Genomic DNA, 15,233 nt, shown 5'->3' on the forward strand with positions numbered 1-15,233 from the left:
GGGACAGTGGCAAGAAGACATCTATATATATATTTTTCTGTTTGTTTATATGATGATGTGTGAATAGATGGATATACTTCGTCCTATGGTATATATTTACAATACCACGATCAGATTACAATGTTGCCAGGGAAAATAAGACAAAAATACAAAAGCAAATCCTACTGTAACAGCTACATTTAGCAAGTCACATACCGTATCTGTGGAAGTTGTCATTAGAGATGAGCGAACTTACAGTAAATTCTATTAGTCATGAACTTCTCGGCTCGGCAGTTGATGACTTATCCTGCATAAATTAGTTCAGCTTTCAGGTGCTCCGGTGGGCTGGAAAAGGTGGATACAGTCCTAGGAAAGAGTCTCCAGCCCACCGGAGCACCTGAAAGCTGAACTATTTTATGCAGGATAAGTCAGCAACTGCCGAGCCGAGAAGTTCGTGACGAATTGAATTTACTGTAAGTTCCCTCATCTCTAGTTATCATAATAGGTTTGTTTACATTAACATTGTGGCTTCCATTTGTAACAGAGCCTTGCATGACAGCTTAGTAATATCTTATTTACTAACAGATCCCATAATTGAGTCTGTTAGGTTCTCCTTAGGGGTTTGGTATTTATGATGCAATAAATATTGCTGTAAAATGCATTATTCTTGCTTTTCAAAATACCAAACTCCATGAAAAAGACTCAAAACAACTGACAACACAAATGTGTATCATAAAGTAAATTACCATAGCTGTCATGTTAATACTTTAGTACTGCATATTTATCCTGTAGATAGCTTCTTATTTGTTCCATAGCAACTTTGTAAACGCTCAAACTTCTCACTCCAACTCTCGTATTTTATAGTGCACTGTAGGGCTTACCAGTATTATATATTGTGATGAAGGTATGAAATCTAAAGACATGCAGTTCAATGAGTATTTGTAACAATTTGTTTTGCACCCTCTTTTATGCTTCTTTCTTTTTAATTGTACATTCATACATTGTTGGAAGAAAACGTCACCCTCACTTGAATACTTAGGAATTAAATTGCAGTGTATTGGGCTATATAGCTTTCCAGCCCATGGCAAAAAAAAAACCATTACCTGATCTGCTATCACTCTAAGCTTCCTTCGTAAATGTAGCACCATAATACAGACTGGAATCTGCTTTCCACCACAATTCTGTATACAATAAATGAGGTATGTTTTCTTTGGCTATAAGAGTGTGCAATCTGTTAAAACGTTCAATATATACATTGGGTATTTCAGTGTCTTCTTCTTTCTTTTTCCTTCTGTTAGTATTTATTATTTCCTCACATCCACATTATGGCTGTTCTCGATACATAGCACAATAAATTTATTAGAGCAGCTGTATGTTTTCTGATCTAAGAGCTTTCCACTCCGAAGTGAAGACGCCTGCCCACTGACTGCCATGTCTGCTGTTCTCCACGCCTCACAGTAGTTGTGGACCAGTCGAATGCCATTCTGACTTGAGCCGTGCCACAGTATTTTTTGAGGCCTGTTAAAAGTAAAATAAAGAATTAATATATCTGAAGTCCTGTGTCAAAATGTTATCCTAATCCTGGTTTACAAGGTGTAAAATACTTAAAGGGGTACCCTGGCCCTAGACATCTTATCCCCTATCCAAAGGATAGAGGATAAGATGTCTGATCACAGGGGTCCCGCCGCTGGGGACCCCTGAGAACTCGGCTGCAGCACCCCAGACATCCGGTGCACAGAGAGTTAACTTCGTGCCGAATGACTGGCGATGCGGGGCAGAGGCTTGTGACATCACGGTCAGGCCCCGCTCGTGACGTCAAGGCCATGCCCCCTCAATGCAAGTCTATGGGAGGGGGCATGACGCCCGTCATGCCCCCTCACATAGACTTGCATTGAGGGGGCGTAGCCGTGACATCACGAGCCTCCGGCACTGCACCCGCCGCTCTAAACGAATGCCAGGTGCAGCAGGAAGATCGCGGGGGTTATCAGCAGTGGGACCCATGCAATCAGACATCTTATCCCCTATCCTTTGGATAGGGGATAAGATGTCTAGGAGCGGAGTTAATGATGCTAAAAATGGTAATATGAGATGAACATTGGCACCCTTTTTGCAGAAAAAGCAAAGTCAGAAACATTACACAGTCAGGTTTCACATCTCAATAGGGATTTGGCTGCCTCAGACCTCTAGTTGTAAAAGGGATTGTCCAGGTTTTGTCCATGGGTTGTGTTTGGGATTGCATCTCGGTTCCAATCATTTGAATGGGGATGAGTTACAATGTCAATATCTGAACATGCATAAGAGTAGTACCATTTCTGGAAAAAAAAATTACTTTTAGGACAACCAATTTTTTTCTTATACTATATTATTTGATTACGGTGATACTCAATTTATATAGGTTTTATTTAATTTTTCTACTTTTTTTTTTTTACTTTTTCTTTTTTTTTAAAGGAAATGTGCTTAAAATCATCCAAATTTGACCCCTATAACTTTTTTATTTTTACTTTTCTGTCATTTTTTTGTACTGTGAGCTATAGTTTATATGGGTACACTTTTTTTGAACCTATCTGCACCCTGTGATCGCTTTACGCATGTGCTAAGAAGTCACCTGAAACCCCCAGCATCTGTCATTTGTCCTTTTAAATGCCGACATTGCTATTAATTGTAGAATTTTAAGCGTTAAATTATGGACTTCACTGTGATCACTGATGTATGTCCTTAAAGGGGTACTCCCGTGGAAAACTTTTTTTTTTTTTAATCAACTGGTGCCAGAAAGTTAAACAGATTTGTAAATTACTTCCATTAAAAAATCTTAATTCTTCCAGTACTTTTTAGGGGCTATATACTACAGAGGAAATGCTTTACTTTTTATTTTTCTCTGATGTCATGGCCACAGTGCTCTCTGCTGACCTCTGCTGTCCATTTTAGGAACTGTCCAGAGCAGGAGAAAATCCCCATAGCAAACATATGCTGCTCAGGACAGTTCCTAAAATGGACAGCAGAGGGAAGCAGAGAGCACTGTGGTCATGACATCAGAAAAATCTAAAAAGTAAAGCATTTCCTCTGTAGTATACAGCCCCTAAGTACTTGAAGGATTAAGATTTTTTAATAGAAGTAATTTACAAATCTGTTTAACTTTCTGGCACCAGTTGATTTAAAAAAAAAAAAAAAAAAAAAGTTTTCCACGGGAGTACCCCTTTAACAGTGAGTTTTGGCTGCTAATAGAAGTAGGAACCCGCCGTCTGTGATGTGGGCTCAGCTCCATCATAGTCCCTGATGGGTTCGCATGACATACAAGTACGCCATAGCAACCAATAACAGTTCAGCTTTTATATGTTAATGAGCTCTGGTAAAATGACACCTGAGCTCTGATTGGTTGTTTTAGGCAAAACCATACAATTTTGGTTTCAGGCAAATACATAGTGGCTTTAAAATACTGTTTTTTTAACCTCTTAAGGATCCGGCCATTTTTTGAACATCCGACCACTGTCACTTTAAACATTAATAACTCTGGAATGCTTTTAGTTTTCATTCTGATTCCGAGATTGTTTTTTCGTGACATATTCTACTTTAACATAGTGGTAAAATTTTGTGGTAACTTGCATCCTTTCTTGGTGAAGAATCCCAAAATTTGATGAAAAATGTGAAAATTTTGCATTTTTCGAACTTTGAAGCTCTCTGCTTGTAAGGAAAATGGATATTTTGATTCACATATACAATATGTCTACTTTATGTTTGCATCATAAAATTGAGGTGTTTTTACTTTTGGAAGACACCAGAGGGCTTCAAAGTTCAGCAGCAATTTTCCAATTTTTCACAAAATTTTCTAACTCACAATCTTCATTTTTTACACTCGCATGTTCTTGTAGACCCAATTTTTGAATTTTTACAAGGGGTAAAAGGAGAAAATTTATACTTATGTTTGTAGCCCAATTTCTCTCGATTAAGCACATACCTCATATGTCTATGTAAATTGTTCGGCAGGCGCAGTAGAGGGCTCAGAAGCGAAGGAGCGACAAGGGGATTTTGGAGAGTACGTTTTTCTGAAATGGTTTTTGGGGGGCATGTTGCCTTTAGGAAGCCCCTATGGTGCCAGAACAGCAAAAAAAAAAACACATGCCATACCATTTTGGAAAATAGACCCCTTGAGGAACGTAACAAGGAATTAAGTGAGCCTTAATACCCCACAGGGGTTTCACGACTTTTGCATATGTAAAAAAAATAAAAAAAAATTCTCTAAAATGTGTGTTTCCTCCCAAATTTCACATTTTTGCAAGGGTTAATAGCAGAAAATACCCCACAACATTTGTAACCCCATCTCTTCTGAGTATGGAGGTACCCCATAAGTTGACCTGAAGTGCACTACGGGCGAACTACAATGCTCAGAAGAGAAGGAGTCATATTTGGCTTTTTGAGAGCAAATTTTGCTCGGGGGGGCATGTCGCATTTAGGAAGCCCCTATGGTGCCAGAACAGCAAAAAAGAACACATGCCATACCATTTTGGAAAATAGACCCCTTGAGGAACGTAACACGGAATAAAGTGAGCCTTAATACCCCACAGGGGTTTCACGACTTTTGCATATATAAAAAAAATAATTTGTTTTTCACTAAAATGTGTGCTTCCCCCCAAATTTCACATTTTTGCAAGGGTTAAAAGACCCCCCAAAATTTGTAACCCCATCTCTTCTGAGTATGGAAATACCCCATGTGTGGACGTCAAGTGCTCTGCTGGTGCACTACAATGCTCAGAAGAGAAGGAGCGCCATTGAGCTTTTGGGAAATTTTTTTTGGAATGGAACGCCATGTGCGTTTACAAAGCCCCCCGTGGCTCCAGAACAGTGGACCCCCCACATGTGACCCCATTTTGGAAACTACACCCCTCACAGAATTTAATAAGCGGTGCAGTGAGTATTTACACCCCACTGGCGTTTGACAGATTTTTGGAACAGTGGGCTGTGCAAATGAAAAATTAAATTTTTCATTTTCACAGACCACTGTTCCAAAAATCTGTCAGACACCTGTGGGGCGTAAATGCTCACTGTACCCCTTATTACATTACGTGAGGGGTGTAGTTTCCAAAATGGGATCACATGTGGGTATTTATTTTTTTGCGTTTATGTCAGATCTGCTGTAAAATCAGCCACCCCTGTGCAAATCACCAATTTAGGCCTCAAATGTACATAGTGCGCTCTCACTCCTGAGCCTTGTTGTGCGCCCGCAAAGCATTTTACGCCCACATATGGGGTATTTCTGTACTCAGGAATAATTGCGTTACAATTTTTGGGGGTCTTTTTTTCCTTTTAATGCTTGTGAAAATAAAAAGTATAGGGCAACACCAGCATGTTAGTGTACATTTTTTTTATTTTTTTTACACTAACAAGCTGGTGTAGCCCCAACTTTTCCTTTTCATAAGGGGTAAAAGAAGAAAAAGCCCCCTAAAATTTGTAGTGCAATTTCTCCCGAGTATGGAGATACCCCATATGTGGCCCTAAACTGTTTCCTTGAAATACAACAGGGCTCCAAAGTGAGAGAGTACCATGCACATTTGAGGACTAAATTAGGGATTGCATAGGGGTGGACATAGGGGTATTCAACGCCAGTGATTCCCAAACAGGGTGCCTCCAGCTTTTGCTAAATTCCCAGCATGCCTGGACAGTCAGTGGCTGTCCGGAAATGCTGGGAGTTGTTGTTTTGCAACAGCTGGAGGCTCCGTTTTGGAAACACTGCCATACAATACGGTTTTCATTTTTATTGGGGGGGGGGCAGTGTAAGGGGTGTATATGTCGTGTTTCACTCTTTATTATGTGTTAGTGTAGTGTTTTTAGGGTACATTCGCACTGACTTGTTACAGTGAGTTTCCCGCTAGGAGTTTGAGCTGCGGCGAAAAATTTGCCGCAGCCCAAACTTGAAGCAGAAAACTTACTGCTAGCCTGCCCGTGTGAATGTACCCTGTACGTTCACATGGGGGGGGGGGGGGGGGGGCAAACCTCCAGCTGTTTCAAAACTCCCAGCATGTACTGACAGGCCGTGCATGCTGGGAGTTGTACTTTTGCAACAGCTGGAGACACACTGGTTGGAAAACCTTCAGTTAGGTTCTGTTGCCTAACTCAGTATTTTCCAACCTGTCTGCCTCCAGCTGTTGCAAAACTACAACTCCCAGCATGTACTGATCGCCGAAGGGCATGCTGGGAGATGTAGTTATGCAATAGCTGGAGGTACGCAACTACAACTCCCAGCATGCCGAGACAGCTGATTGCTGTTTGGACATGCTGGGATTTACAGTTTTACAACATCTGGAGGGCTGCAGTTTTAGGGAACTTTGCAAAGTCATCTCCAAACTGTGGTCCTCCAGCTGTTGCAAAACTACAATTCCCAGCATGCCCTGACAGCAAACAGTTGTTTGGGCATGCTAGGAATTGTAGTTTTGCAAGATCTGGAGGGCTACAGTTTAGGGACCACTATATAGTGGTCTCAAACTGTGGTCCTCCAGCTGTTGCAAAACTACATATTCCAGCATGCCCAAAAAGCTGTCTGGGCTTGCTGGGAGTTGTAGTTTTGCAACATCTGGAGGGCTACAGTTAGAGACCACTGTATAATGGTCTCAAACTGTACCCTTTAGATGTTGCTAGGCAACTCACCAGCTTCTGTCGGATCCAGCCGCACGTCATCGCCGCCCGCCGATCTCCGTCGCCTGCAGCCTCCGTCGCCCGCCCGGATCGGTAAGTGAATCTTCGGCGCCGGTCCCTGTCGTTTCCCCGTCCTGCCCCGCCTATTGTGGGAGGGCAGGACGGGGAAAACAAAAGTTAACCCCTGCCCCCGATCTGCTATTGGTGGTCACGTCTAGACCACCAATAGCAGGGATAGGAGGGGTGGCACCCGTGCCACCTCACTCCTATCGCTTCAGGGGGATCCTGGTTGTCTTAGACACCGGTGATCCCCCTTACATTCCGGGTCACGGGGTCACTATAGACCGCCGACATGGGGGGGGGGGTCTGATGACCCCCCTGGGCATTTGCACGGGATGCCTGCTGAATGATTTCAGCAGGCATCCCGGTCCGATCTCCACCCGGCGGGGACCGGAACTGCCCATGATGGGTCCTTAAGACCCAGGGTGTGGGGACGTAACATTACGTCATGGGTCCTGAACGGGTTAAGACAAATGTATAAACATGTGTTTCTCTCCACGTTGAATAAGCCTGTTCCATTTGCATGATGTAGAATAAGCCATGTAAGCAATAACAGCTAGCTATATTTTCATACGCATGTACAGCAGCAGGACTAGATTGGTGTAAGTAGAAGAGCATGTGAAAAAAAAACGGTCACAGTTAAATGTTTCCATTATTTAAATGGACAGTAAATTGTCAAACCTACCAGGTTGAATCTGTCAAAACATTTCTTCCATCAAAAGAATAGATCGGAATTTGAGCATTAAAATGCCCTCCATTTCCAGTAAATATAGATTCCCAGTTTTCAAAAAGGACTTCACCCTAACAGAATAAAACATTATTTTTAACCTTATAACAATATGCTCCATTAAACAGGAAGCAACAATACAAATAATGCATTCTAGGTTGAAATATCCTTGTTTTAGCACTGCAATATACCAAAATATAGAATTTCTTTTTAAAATGCCATTATAGCTGGTTCTACTGTAAGCTTTTAGATTTTACTTGAAAATGTGATAGTATGACAAACAGCAAAACCACATGTTTACTGGGGTTTGCTGCATCATCTATCTAATACAAAGAAAGAAAGGATCTAGCACAGATCTTATAGTAAAACACCAACTCTCTACATTTCTTCAAGTTAAAAGGATGTTTCCAGTAAGGTAGAACACAATTAAGATGTACCTTGTGGAGCTGGAATACCCTCTATTGCAGTGGTCTTCAACCTGCGGACCTCCAGATGTTGCAAAACTACAACTACCAGCATGCCCGGACAGCCATCGGCTGTCCGGGCATGCTGGGAGTTGTAGCTTTGAAACATCTGGAGGTCCGCAGGTTGAAGACCACTGCTCTATTGGATTACACTTAGCTGGACTGAGGATGGCTCGGCGTCTTCTTCTGGGCTCCTGCTATAAAGTTGCCTCTGCACATGGTGAGCTGGTGCATTTTTGTTTTGTCTTGCTTGAGAACACATTTAAAGGGGTACTCCAGTGGAAAACTGGTGCCAGAACGTTATACAGATTTGTAAATTACTTCTATTTAAAAATCTTAAAGCGTACCTGTCAGATCCCACAACAAAACAAAACTGTTATATGTTACTCAGTACCTCATCCTGATCATGTACATGTTTTTATGTTTCTATCAACCATATTTCCCTAAAAAATTACAGCTGCTCAAACTCTTTTGTCTTTTCTTGTCAAACTGAGGGGGCGTGTCCATCTCTTGGACAGCTGGAGTCTTTGGTAAAACTGTGTTACAGCAGTGTTGCTGCAGGCTGTGTTCCTCCTGCAGCCTTGTCAATCAGCCATCTCATGTCCATGACCCATGGACACACCCATGCTGCTGTGGGACTCATCAGTGTCCCAAGAGGTATGGGGACCCCTAGTGGTGGGATTTTCAAAGGCAGTTTTCTTTAATAAAATGTGATTATTTTTAAAGAAGTATATTAGAAAAACTATTGTTTTGCCAAGATGTATGACATATAAATAGTTTTTTTATATATGACAGTGACCATTTAAACCTTCCAGTACTTATCAGCTGCTGTATGCTCCACAGGGAGTTGTATTTCTTTCTGGAGTTCTTTTAAGTCTGACCACAGTGCTCTCTGCTGACACCTTTGTCCATATCAGGAACAGTCCAGAGAAGGATAGGTTTGCTATGGGAATTTGCTTGTACTCTGGATAGTTCCTGACATGGATAGAGGTGTCAGCAGAGAGCACTGTGGTCAGACAGAAAAGAAATTCAAAAAGAAAAGAACTTCCTCTGGAACATACAGCAGCTGAAAGGATTAAGGATTTTTAATAGAAGTAATTTACAGTTTAAATTTCTGGCACCAGTTGATTTAAAAAAAATTGTCTTCCATCGGAGTACCCCTTTAAGATGCTTGACACATTTCGACCATCAAGGCCACCAGGACCTCCCCGCAATCTTCGGGCGGCACCCTGGCATACTAATCATTTTTGTTCAAAACGTTGGGTCCAGGCGACTGTGGTTGTGACGTCACGCCATGCCCCCTCCATTCATGTCAATGGTAGGGGGTGTGGTGAGCAATAGTGTTGCTCGCGAATATTCGCAATACGAATTTTATTCGCGAATATCGCATATTCGCGAATTCGCGAATATTCGCGAATATAGCGCTATATATTCGTAATTACGAATATTCGTTATTTTTTTTTTTTTCCACAGTACACATCACAGTGATCATCCCTCTCTGCTTCCAGCTTGTGTGGTGTAAAGAAGGCTCTAATACTACTGTGTGAGACTGGTGTGTGAATTTTCGTATATGCGAAAATTAGCATATGCACATTTTCGCATATGCGCATTTATGATTATGTTAATTTTCGCATATGCTAATTTTCGCACGTGCGAAAATAAAACGAGGGTATTACGAATATGCGAATATTCGCGGATATATGACGAATATTCGTCCATATATTCGCGAATATTCGCAAATTCGAATATGGCCTATGCCGCTCAACACTAGTGAGCAACCACAGCCTTCACGCCCCCCTTCCATAGACATGAACGAAGGAAGCGTGGTGTGACATCATGACCATGACCGCCCAAACCCAGCATTCTTAACAAAAATGTTCAGAATGCTGGGGTGCCAGCCTGAGATCACACATCTTATCCCCTATTCTTTGAATAGGGGATAAGATGTCCAGGGGCAGAGTAACCCTTTAATGATGTTCCTGTACACTCTGCATGGGACTCACTGGCCAATCACTAGTATCAGCGGTCACATACACTTAAACTAATACACTTTATTTAATTCATTCATTTATTTTATGTGTTATTTTACTCGGCACCTGGTATAGCAGTTTGGATGTAAAGATATTCTTCTTACCTTTAAATTGACAATAGGGAGGTTGAATCTATCTGTTCTTCTCACTATACTGTGAAGATCTTGGAGATGTGAAGAGAGAAAAGCTCGGTAGGTGGATGTCAAACCAACTTCTCGAGCCTGCTGAAAGCACTGTAAGTCAGCCCGCACGTCACCAGCATAGGGAGAGTTCAAGGCCACAAGGTGCAGCTAAGAGGAGAATTATACATTGTTGAATTATACATTATACAAACCAACCTAGAATCTAAATGAATAAATATGCTCTTCTTTTTTGGTACAAAATGTAAAACTTTGAAAATAAAATGTAATTTCTCATATACAATTGTTTATTTTGCTACAAAATACTTGAGTTTAGAAAAAAAGAACACTTATTATCTATGAAAGTAAATGGGAGTTTTATTGTATTTCACAAGAAGCAAACCTTTTATTATTAACTAGCTGAGTACCTGGCGTTGCCCGGTTTTTCCTTCCTAATCCTTGTTGGGGAGGAAAATAAACAAAGGAGGAAGCTTTTGACTTCATATGCAGTCCTCATATATTGTTGTCATATCCCAACCCCACATCCAACCTCCTATCCCGTCCTCCTATCTCGACCTCTTGTCCCGACCTCCTGTCCTGACCTCCTATCCCAACCTCCTGTCCCGATCTCCTATCCCATCCTACTATCTCGACCACCTATCTCAACCTCCTATCCCGTCCTCCTATCCCGACCTCCTATCCCGTCCTCCAATCTCGAGCTCCTACCTCAACCTCCTATCCCGTCCTCCTATGCCAACCTCCTATCCTGACCTCCTATCCCGTCCTCCTTTCCCGTCCTCCTATCTCGACCTCCTATCCCGACCTCCTTTCCCGACCTCCTATCCCATCCTCCTATCCCGACCTCCTTTCCCGTCCTCATTTCTTGACCTCCTATCTTGACTTCCTATCCCGTCCTCCTATCTCGACCTCCTATCCCGTCCTCCTATCCCGACCTCCTATCCCGTCCTCCTATCCCGTCCTCCTATCCTGACCGCCCATCCCGACCTCCCATCCCAACCCGTAACGTGTGACCAGGTATTGTAATATCTCCAGCCGTACAGAAATTATATGGGAACATACATTTCCCATTAATTTGCATGGGACTTTAAACAAAAACCCTGACCCTCACAAATGGGGGTAGTTAAGGGTTAAATGAACTATCCTATATTTTAAGTGGACATATAAGTAACATGTGACCAAGTATTATTGAAAAATCTCCAGCCGTTTGGAAGTTATGCAGTAACATATATTTCCCATTGACTTGCATGGGACTTTAAACATAAGCCAATGTGTGTCAAGTTTCATGTTAATATCTTTAGACGTTTGAAAGTTTTTAGGGAACATACACACACACGTTGAGTTTTATATATATATATATATATATATATGTATATAGATTCTGAATTCACATGTTGTCAGTTGTAATGTTATTAAAGAGGGCTTGTGTTTTTATAGTGTGAATAGATAGATTGTGTGGCCCTAAACACATACCTATTTATGGTGTGCTGATTGGGCCCCCATTCCCAAAACATCTGACTGACTGAGAAGTCTGTCAGAGGGGCGGTGATCTAATTAAAATATACTGTGTGTTGTTGGGTTTACTGGGACAGGGGGCACACATATTACATGCAATGTTGCAGGAGTGGCGTACGGTCCGGTGCATCCCGTCATCTGATTGACAGAGCTACAGCGCTCCTTTCCCCGCTATTTGCTGTGCCGTGGCTCAGTCTGGCTTGGGCGCAGAGAAGTTCAGTCCTGGGAGAGCACTGGGCTGCCGCCCAGAGCCGCTGCCCCCTTGCAGCCTTCAATTTTCAGCTCAGCTGTTTGTGGACTGGAGATGCCCACCTGACAGACTTCTCAACCAACATACTGCAAAAAGGTACGTTTTCAGGGCTTCCAAACCTGTCTACTCATACTAAAACATATTTTTGTTTTGACAACAGGTCCTCTTTAACCTATAGAAGATGCAGGACATACCTATACATCCTGGCTACCTGGTACTTGGCGCACCAGGACGTAAACATGTCCTGAGTCTCTATAGTACGATGAACCAAGGACAGGAGCTGTGCTTGGTACATAGACCATGGGTCTTGGCTGTTATGAACAGCTAGGGACGCGCCATTAACCCCTTAAGGACCGGAGGTTTTTCCGTTTTTGCATTTTCGTTTTTTGCTCCTTGCCTTTAAAAAATCATAACTCTTTCAAATTTACAGCTAAAAATCCATATGATGGCTTATTTTTTGCGCCACCAATTCTACTTTGTAATGACGTCAGTCATTTTGCCCAAAAATCTATGGTGAAGCGGGAAAAAAAATAATTGTGCGACAAAATTGAAAAAAACGCTGTTTTGTAACTTTTGGGGGCTTCCGTTTCTACGTAGTAAATTTTTTGGTAAAAATGACACCTGATATGTATTCTGTAGGTCCATACGATTAAAATGATACCCTACTTATATAGGTTTGATTTTGTCGGACTTCTGGAAAAAATCATAACTACATGCAGGAAAATTAGTACGTTTAAAATTGTCATCTTCTGACCCCTATAACTTTTTTATTTTTCCGTGTATGGGGCAGTATGAGGGCTCATTTTTTGCGCCGTGATCTGAAGTTTTAAACGGTACCATTTTTGCATTGATAGGACTTATTGATCATAGGACTTATTCATTTTTAAATGATATAAAAAGTGACCAAAAATGCACTATTTTGGACTTTGGAATTTTTTTGCGTGCACGCCATTGACCGAGCGGTTTAATTAATGATATATTTTTATAATTCGGACATTTCCGCACGCGGTGATACCACATATGTTTATTTTTATTTTTATTTACACTGTGTTTTTTTTTATTGGAAAAGGGGGGTGATTCAAACTTTTAATAGGGGAGGAGTTAAATGATCTTTATTCACTTTTTTTTTTCACTTTTTTTTTGCAGTGTTATAGGTCCCATAGGGACCTATAACACTGCACACACTGATCTTCTATGTTGATCACTGGTTTCTCATAAGAAACCAGTGATCAACGATTCTGCCGCATGACTGCTCATGCCTGGATCTCAGGCACTGAGCAGTCATTCGGCGATCGGACAGCGAGGAGGCAGGAAGGGGCCCTCCCGCTGTCCTGTCAGCTGTTTGGGAATGCCGCGATTAGCCGCGGCTATCCCGAACAGCCCGACTGAGCTAGCCGGGAACTTTCACTTTCACTTTTAGCCGCGCGGCTCAGCGCTATTAGAGGCGGGTCCCGGCTTCACTATGACGCCGGGCCCGCCATGATATGACGCGGGGTTACTGTGTAACCCCGCGTTATATCAGAAGAGCAGGACCAAGGACGTACCGGTACGTCCTTGGTCCTTAAGGGGTTAAATGGCATACATCAGCAATCACACTGGTGTCCACCAATAGCCCTTCAATACTGATCATGGCATCTGAAGTATAACAGGGCTTTGAGAGACTCATTGCACCAGCCAGGGCACAATAGCAGGTGTCTGATGAGTTAAGATGGCGGCTGGAGCTTCACTCACCTGATCCTGGGCAGCTCCAGTGATGTTCTATGGTCTGCCCAATAATGTTTTAAGACTCTTAATAGGGGCTATCCAGCAATAGCAAAACAGAGCTAATTTCTTCCAAAAAACGCAGTGCACCTGTCCACAGGCTGTGTAAGGTATTACAACTTGTTTCCATTCAATGGAACTGAGCTCTAAAACCACACCTAACCTGCAGACACATGTGGTGCAGTTTTTTTTTTTTTTTTTTAAAGGGGTACTACCGTGCTGACAACTTTTCCCCTATCTAAAGGATAGGGGATAAGTTGCCTGATCGCATGGGGTCCCGCCACTGGGGACCCCCGCGATCTTGCTTGCAGCACCCCGCTCTCATCAGACCCCGGAGCGAACATCCGCTCCGCTATGGCAGCTGTCTCACCCGCTGCCATAGACTTACATTGAGGGGGCGGAGCCGTGATGTCATGATACTTATCATCAGACCCAGAGCAATGTTCGCTCCAGAGCCTGATGAGAGCGGATGCTGCGTGCGTGATCACGGGGGTCCCCAGCGGCGGGACCCCGTGTGATCAGGCAACTTATCCCCTATCCTTTAGATAGGGGATAAGTTGTCAGCACGGTAGTACCCCTTTAAAGAATAGGCTCTGTTTTTTTTGTTTGTTTTTTTTGCAAGGCTTGTAAGACTTCATATGCAAGTTTGATGCAAGGAGACACACTACTCCCTTAATCCTATTTTGCAGGACTCGAAGGCAAAGCAACACTTTTGAGTCCAGGGAAATATAAGTATACATCCAAGAAGTCTATGTTCAGTCCATTACAGTGTATGAGCCTGTTGCAGTATATGTCGACATACATTTTTTGTCCCTATTTATACCAGTGATGTACAGCCCGAACGCGGTGTTATCCCAGTCTTGTTGAATTTGCAAACTGTAGCATAACAATTCCATACTCACATTTGGTGAGCCATAGTCTGTGCTTAGACCTGGAGTCAAGGCTGGAAAAGGTTGATATCCCTGTAAAGAAGGTAAGCCATAACTTAGATGTACTGTATGTTAAAGATGTACTTTTAAGCACTGTATAGGATTCTTCTTGCCTTAACCCAACCTAGATCCATCAAATGAATTGTCTGTTTGTACATCTAGGTGTGTGAACACCCACCCACAGGAGGTGTAAATGAAGTAGCTGCTGCAATATGGAAATGAATACAGGTTTGATTCTTCAGTTTAGGTGGCTTTACACAATGTTACAATTTTATGTTTTACTAATTTCAATTGTAAGATCAGGAAATTTCTATGTGTAAATCCTATCTCTTGAGGGTCCTGCAATTATCTGGCATAGGGTGGTGTGTGCTTGTAAAGTGGACATGATAGAATTATGTCTTAAAGGGGTAATCCAGCCCTGAGACATCTTATCTCCTATCAAAAGGATAGGGGATAAGATGTCTCCCCGCGGGGGTCCTGCTGGGGACCCCTGCAATCTTGTATTTGCCACCCACCTGTTTGAGCTGCACGCCGCAGTGCCAGCTCACAAACAGCCGGGTGGCGACCACGGGGCCAGAGTATCGTGATGTCACGACTCCGCCTCCATGTGATGTCACCCCCCGCCCCCGCTATGCAAGTCTATGGGAGGGGGCTAAGATGGGGGATAGGGGATAAGATGTCTAAGGGTCGGAGTACCCCTTTTAAACATCCTGTTCATATCATGTCATGTTCCCCTAATGTATAGGGACACAATTAG

General features: G+C 42.6%; 1 protein-coding gene across 2 annotated transcripts in view; it reads right to left on the reverse strand.

The window, feature by feature from the left end:
* Window positions 1–432: 432 nt before the first annotated feature.
* COL15A1 (collagen type XV alpha 1 chain) overlaps window positions 433–15,233 on the reverse strand; it is a 369,611-nt gene continuing 354,810 nt past the window's right edge. For both annotated transcript variants that reach the window (XM_056520745.1, XM_056520744.1), the window contains 4 exons: window positions 14,450–14,509; window positions 9,989–10,174; window positions 7,349–7,464; window positions 433–1,497 (listed from right to left, as the gene is read on the reverse strand). In XM_056520745.1, the coding sequence (XP_056376720.1) occupies window positions 1,284–1,497; window positions 7,349–7,464; window positions 9,989–10,174; window positions 14,450–14,509 (576 nt within the window). In that variant the 3' untranslated portion in view covers window positions 433–1,283. The remainder of the gene's footprint in view (window positions 1,498–7,348; window positions 7,465–9,988; window positions 10,175–14,449; window positions 14,510–15,233) is intronic.

Source organism: Hyla sarda, chromosome 5, assembly GCF_029499605.1.
Source record: "Hyla sarda isolate aHylSar1 chromosome 5, aHylSar1.hap1, whole genome shotgun sequence".
In the NCBI taxonomy this organism is placed as follows: Eukaryota; Metazoa; Chordata; class Amphibia; order Anura; family Hylidae; genus Hyla; species Hyla sarda.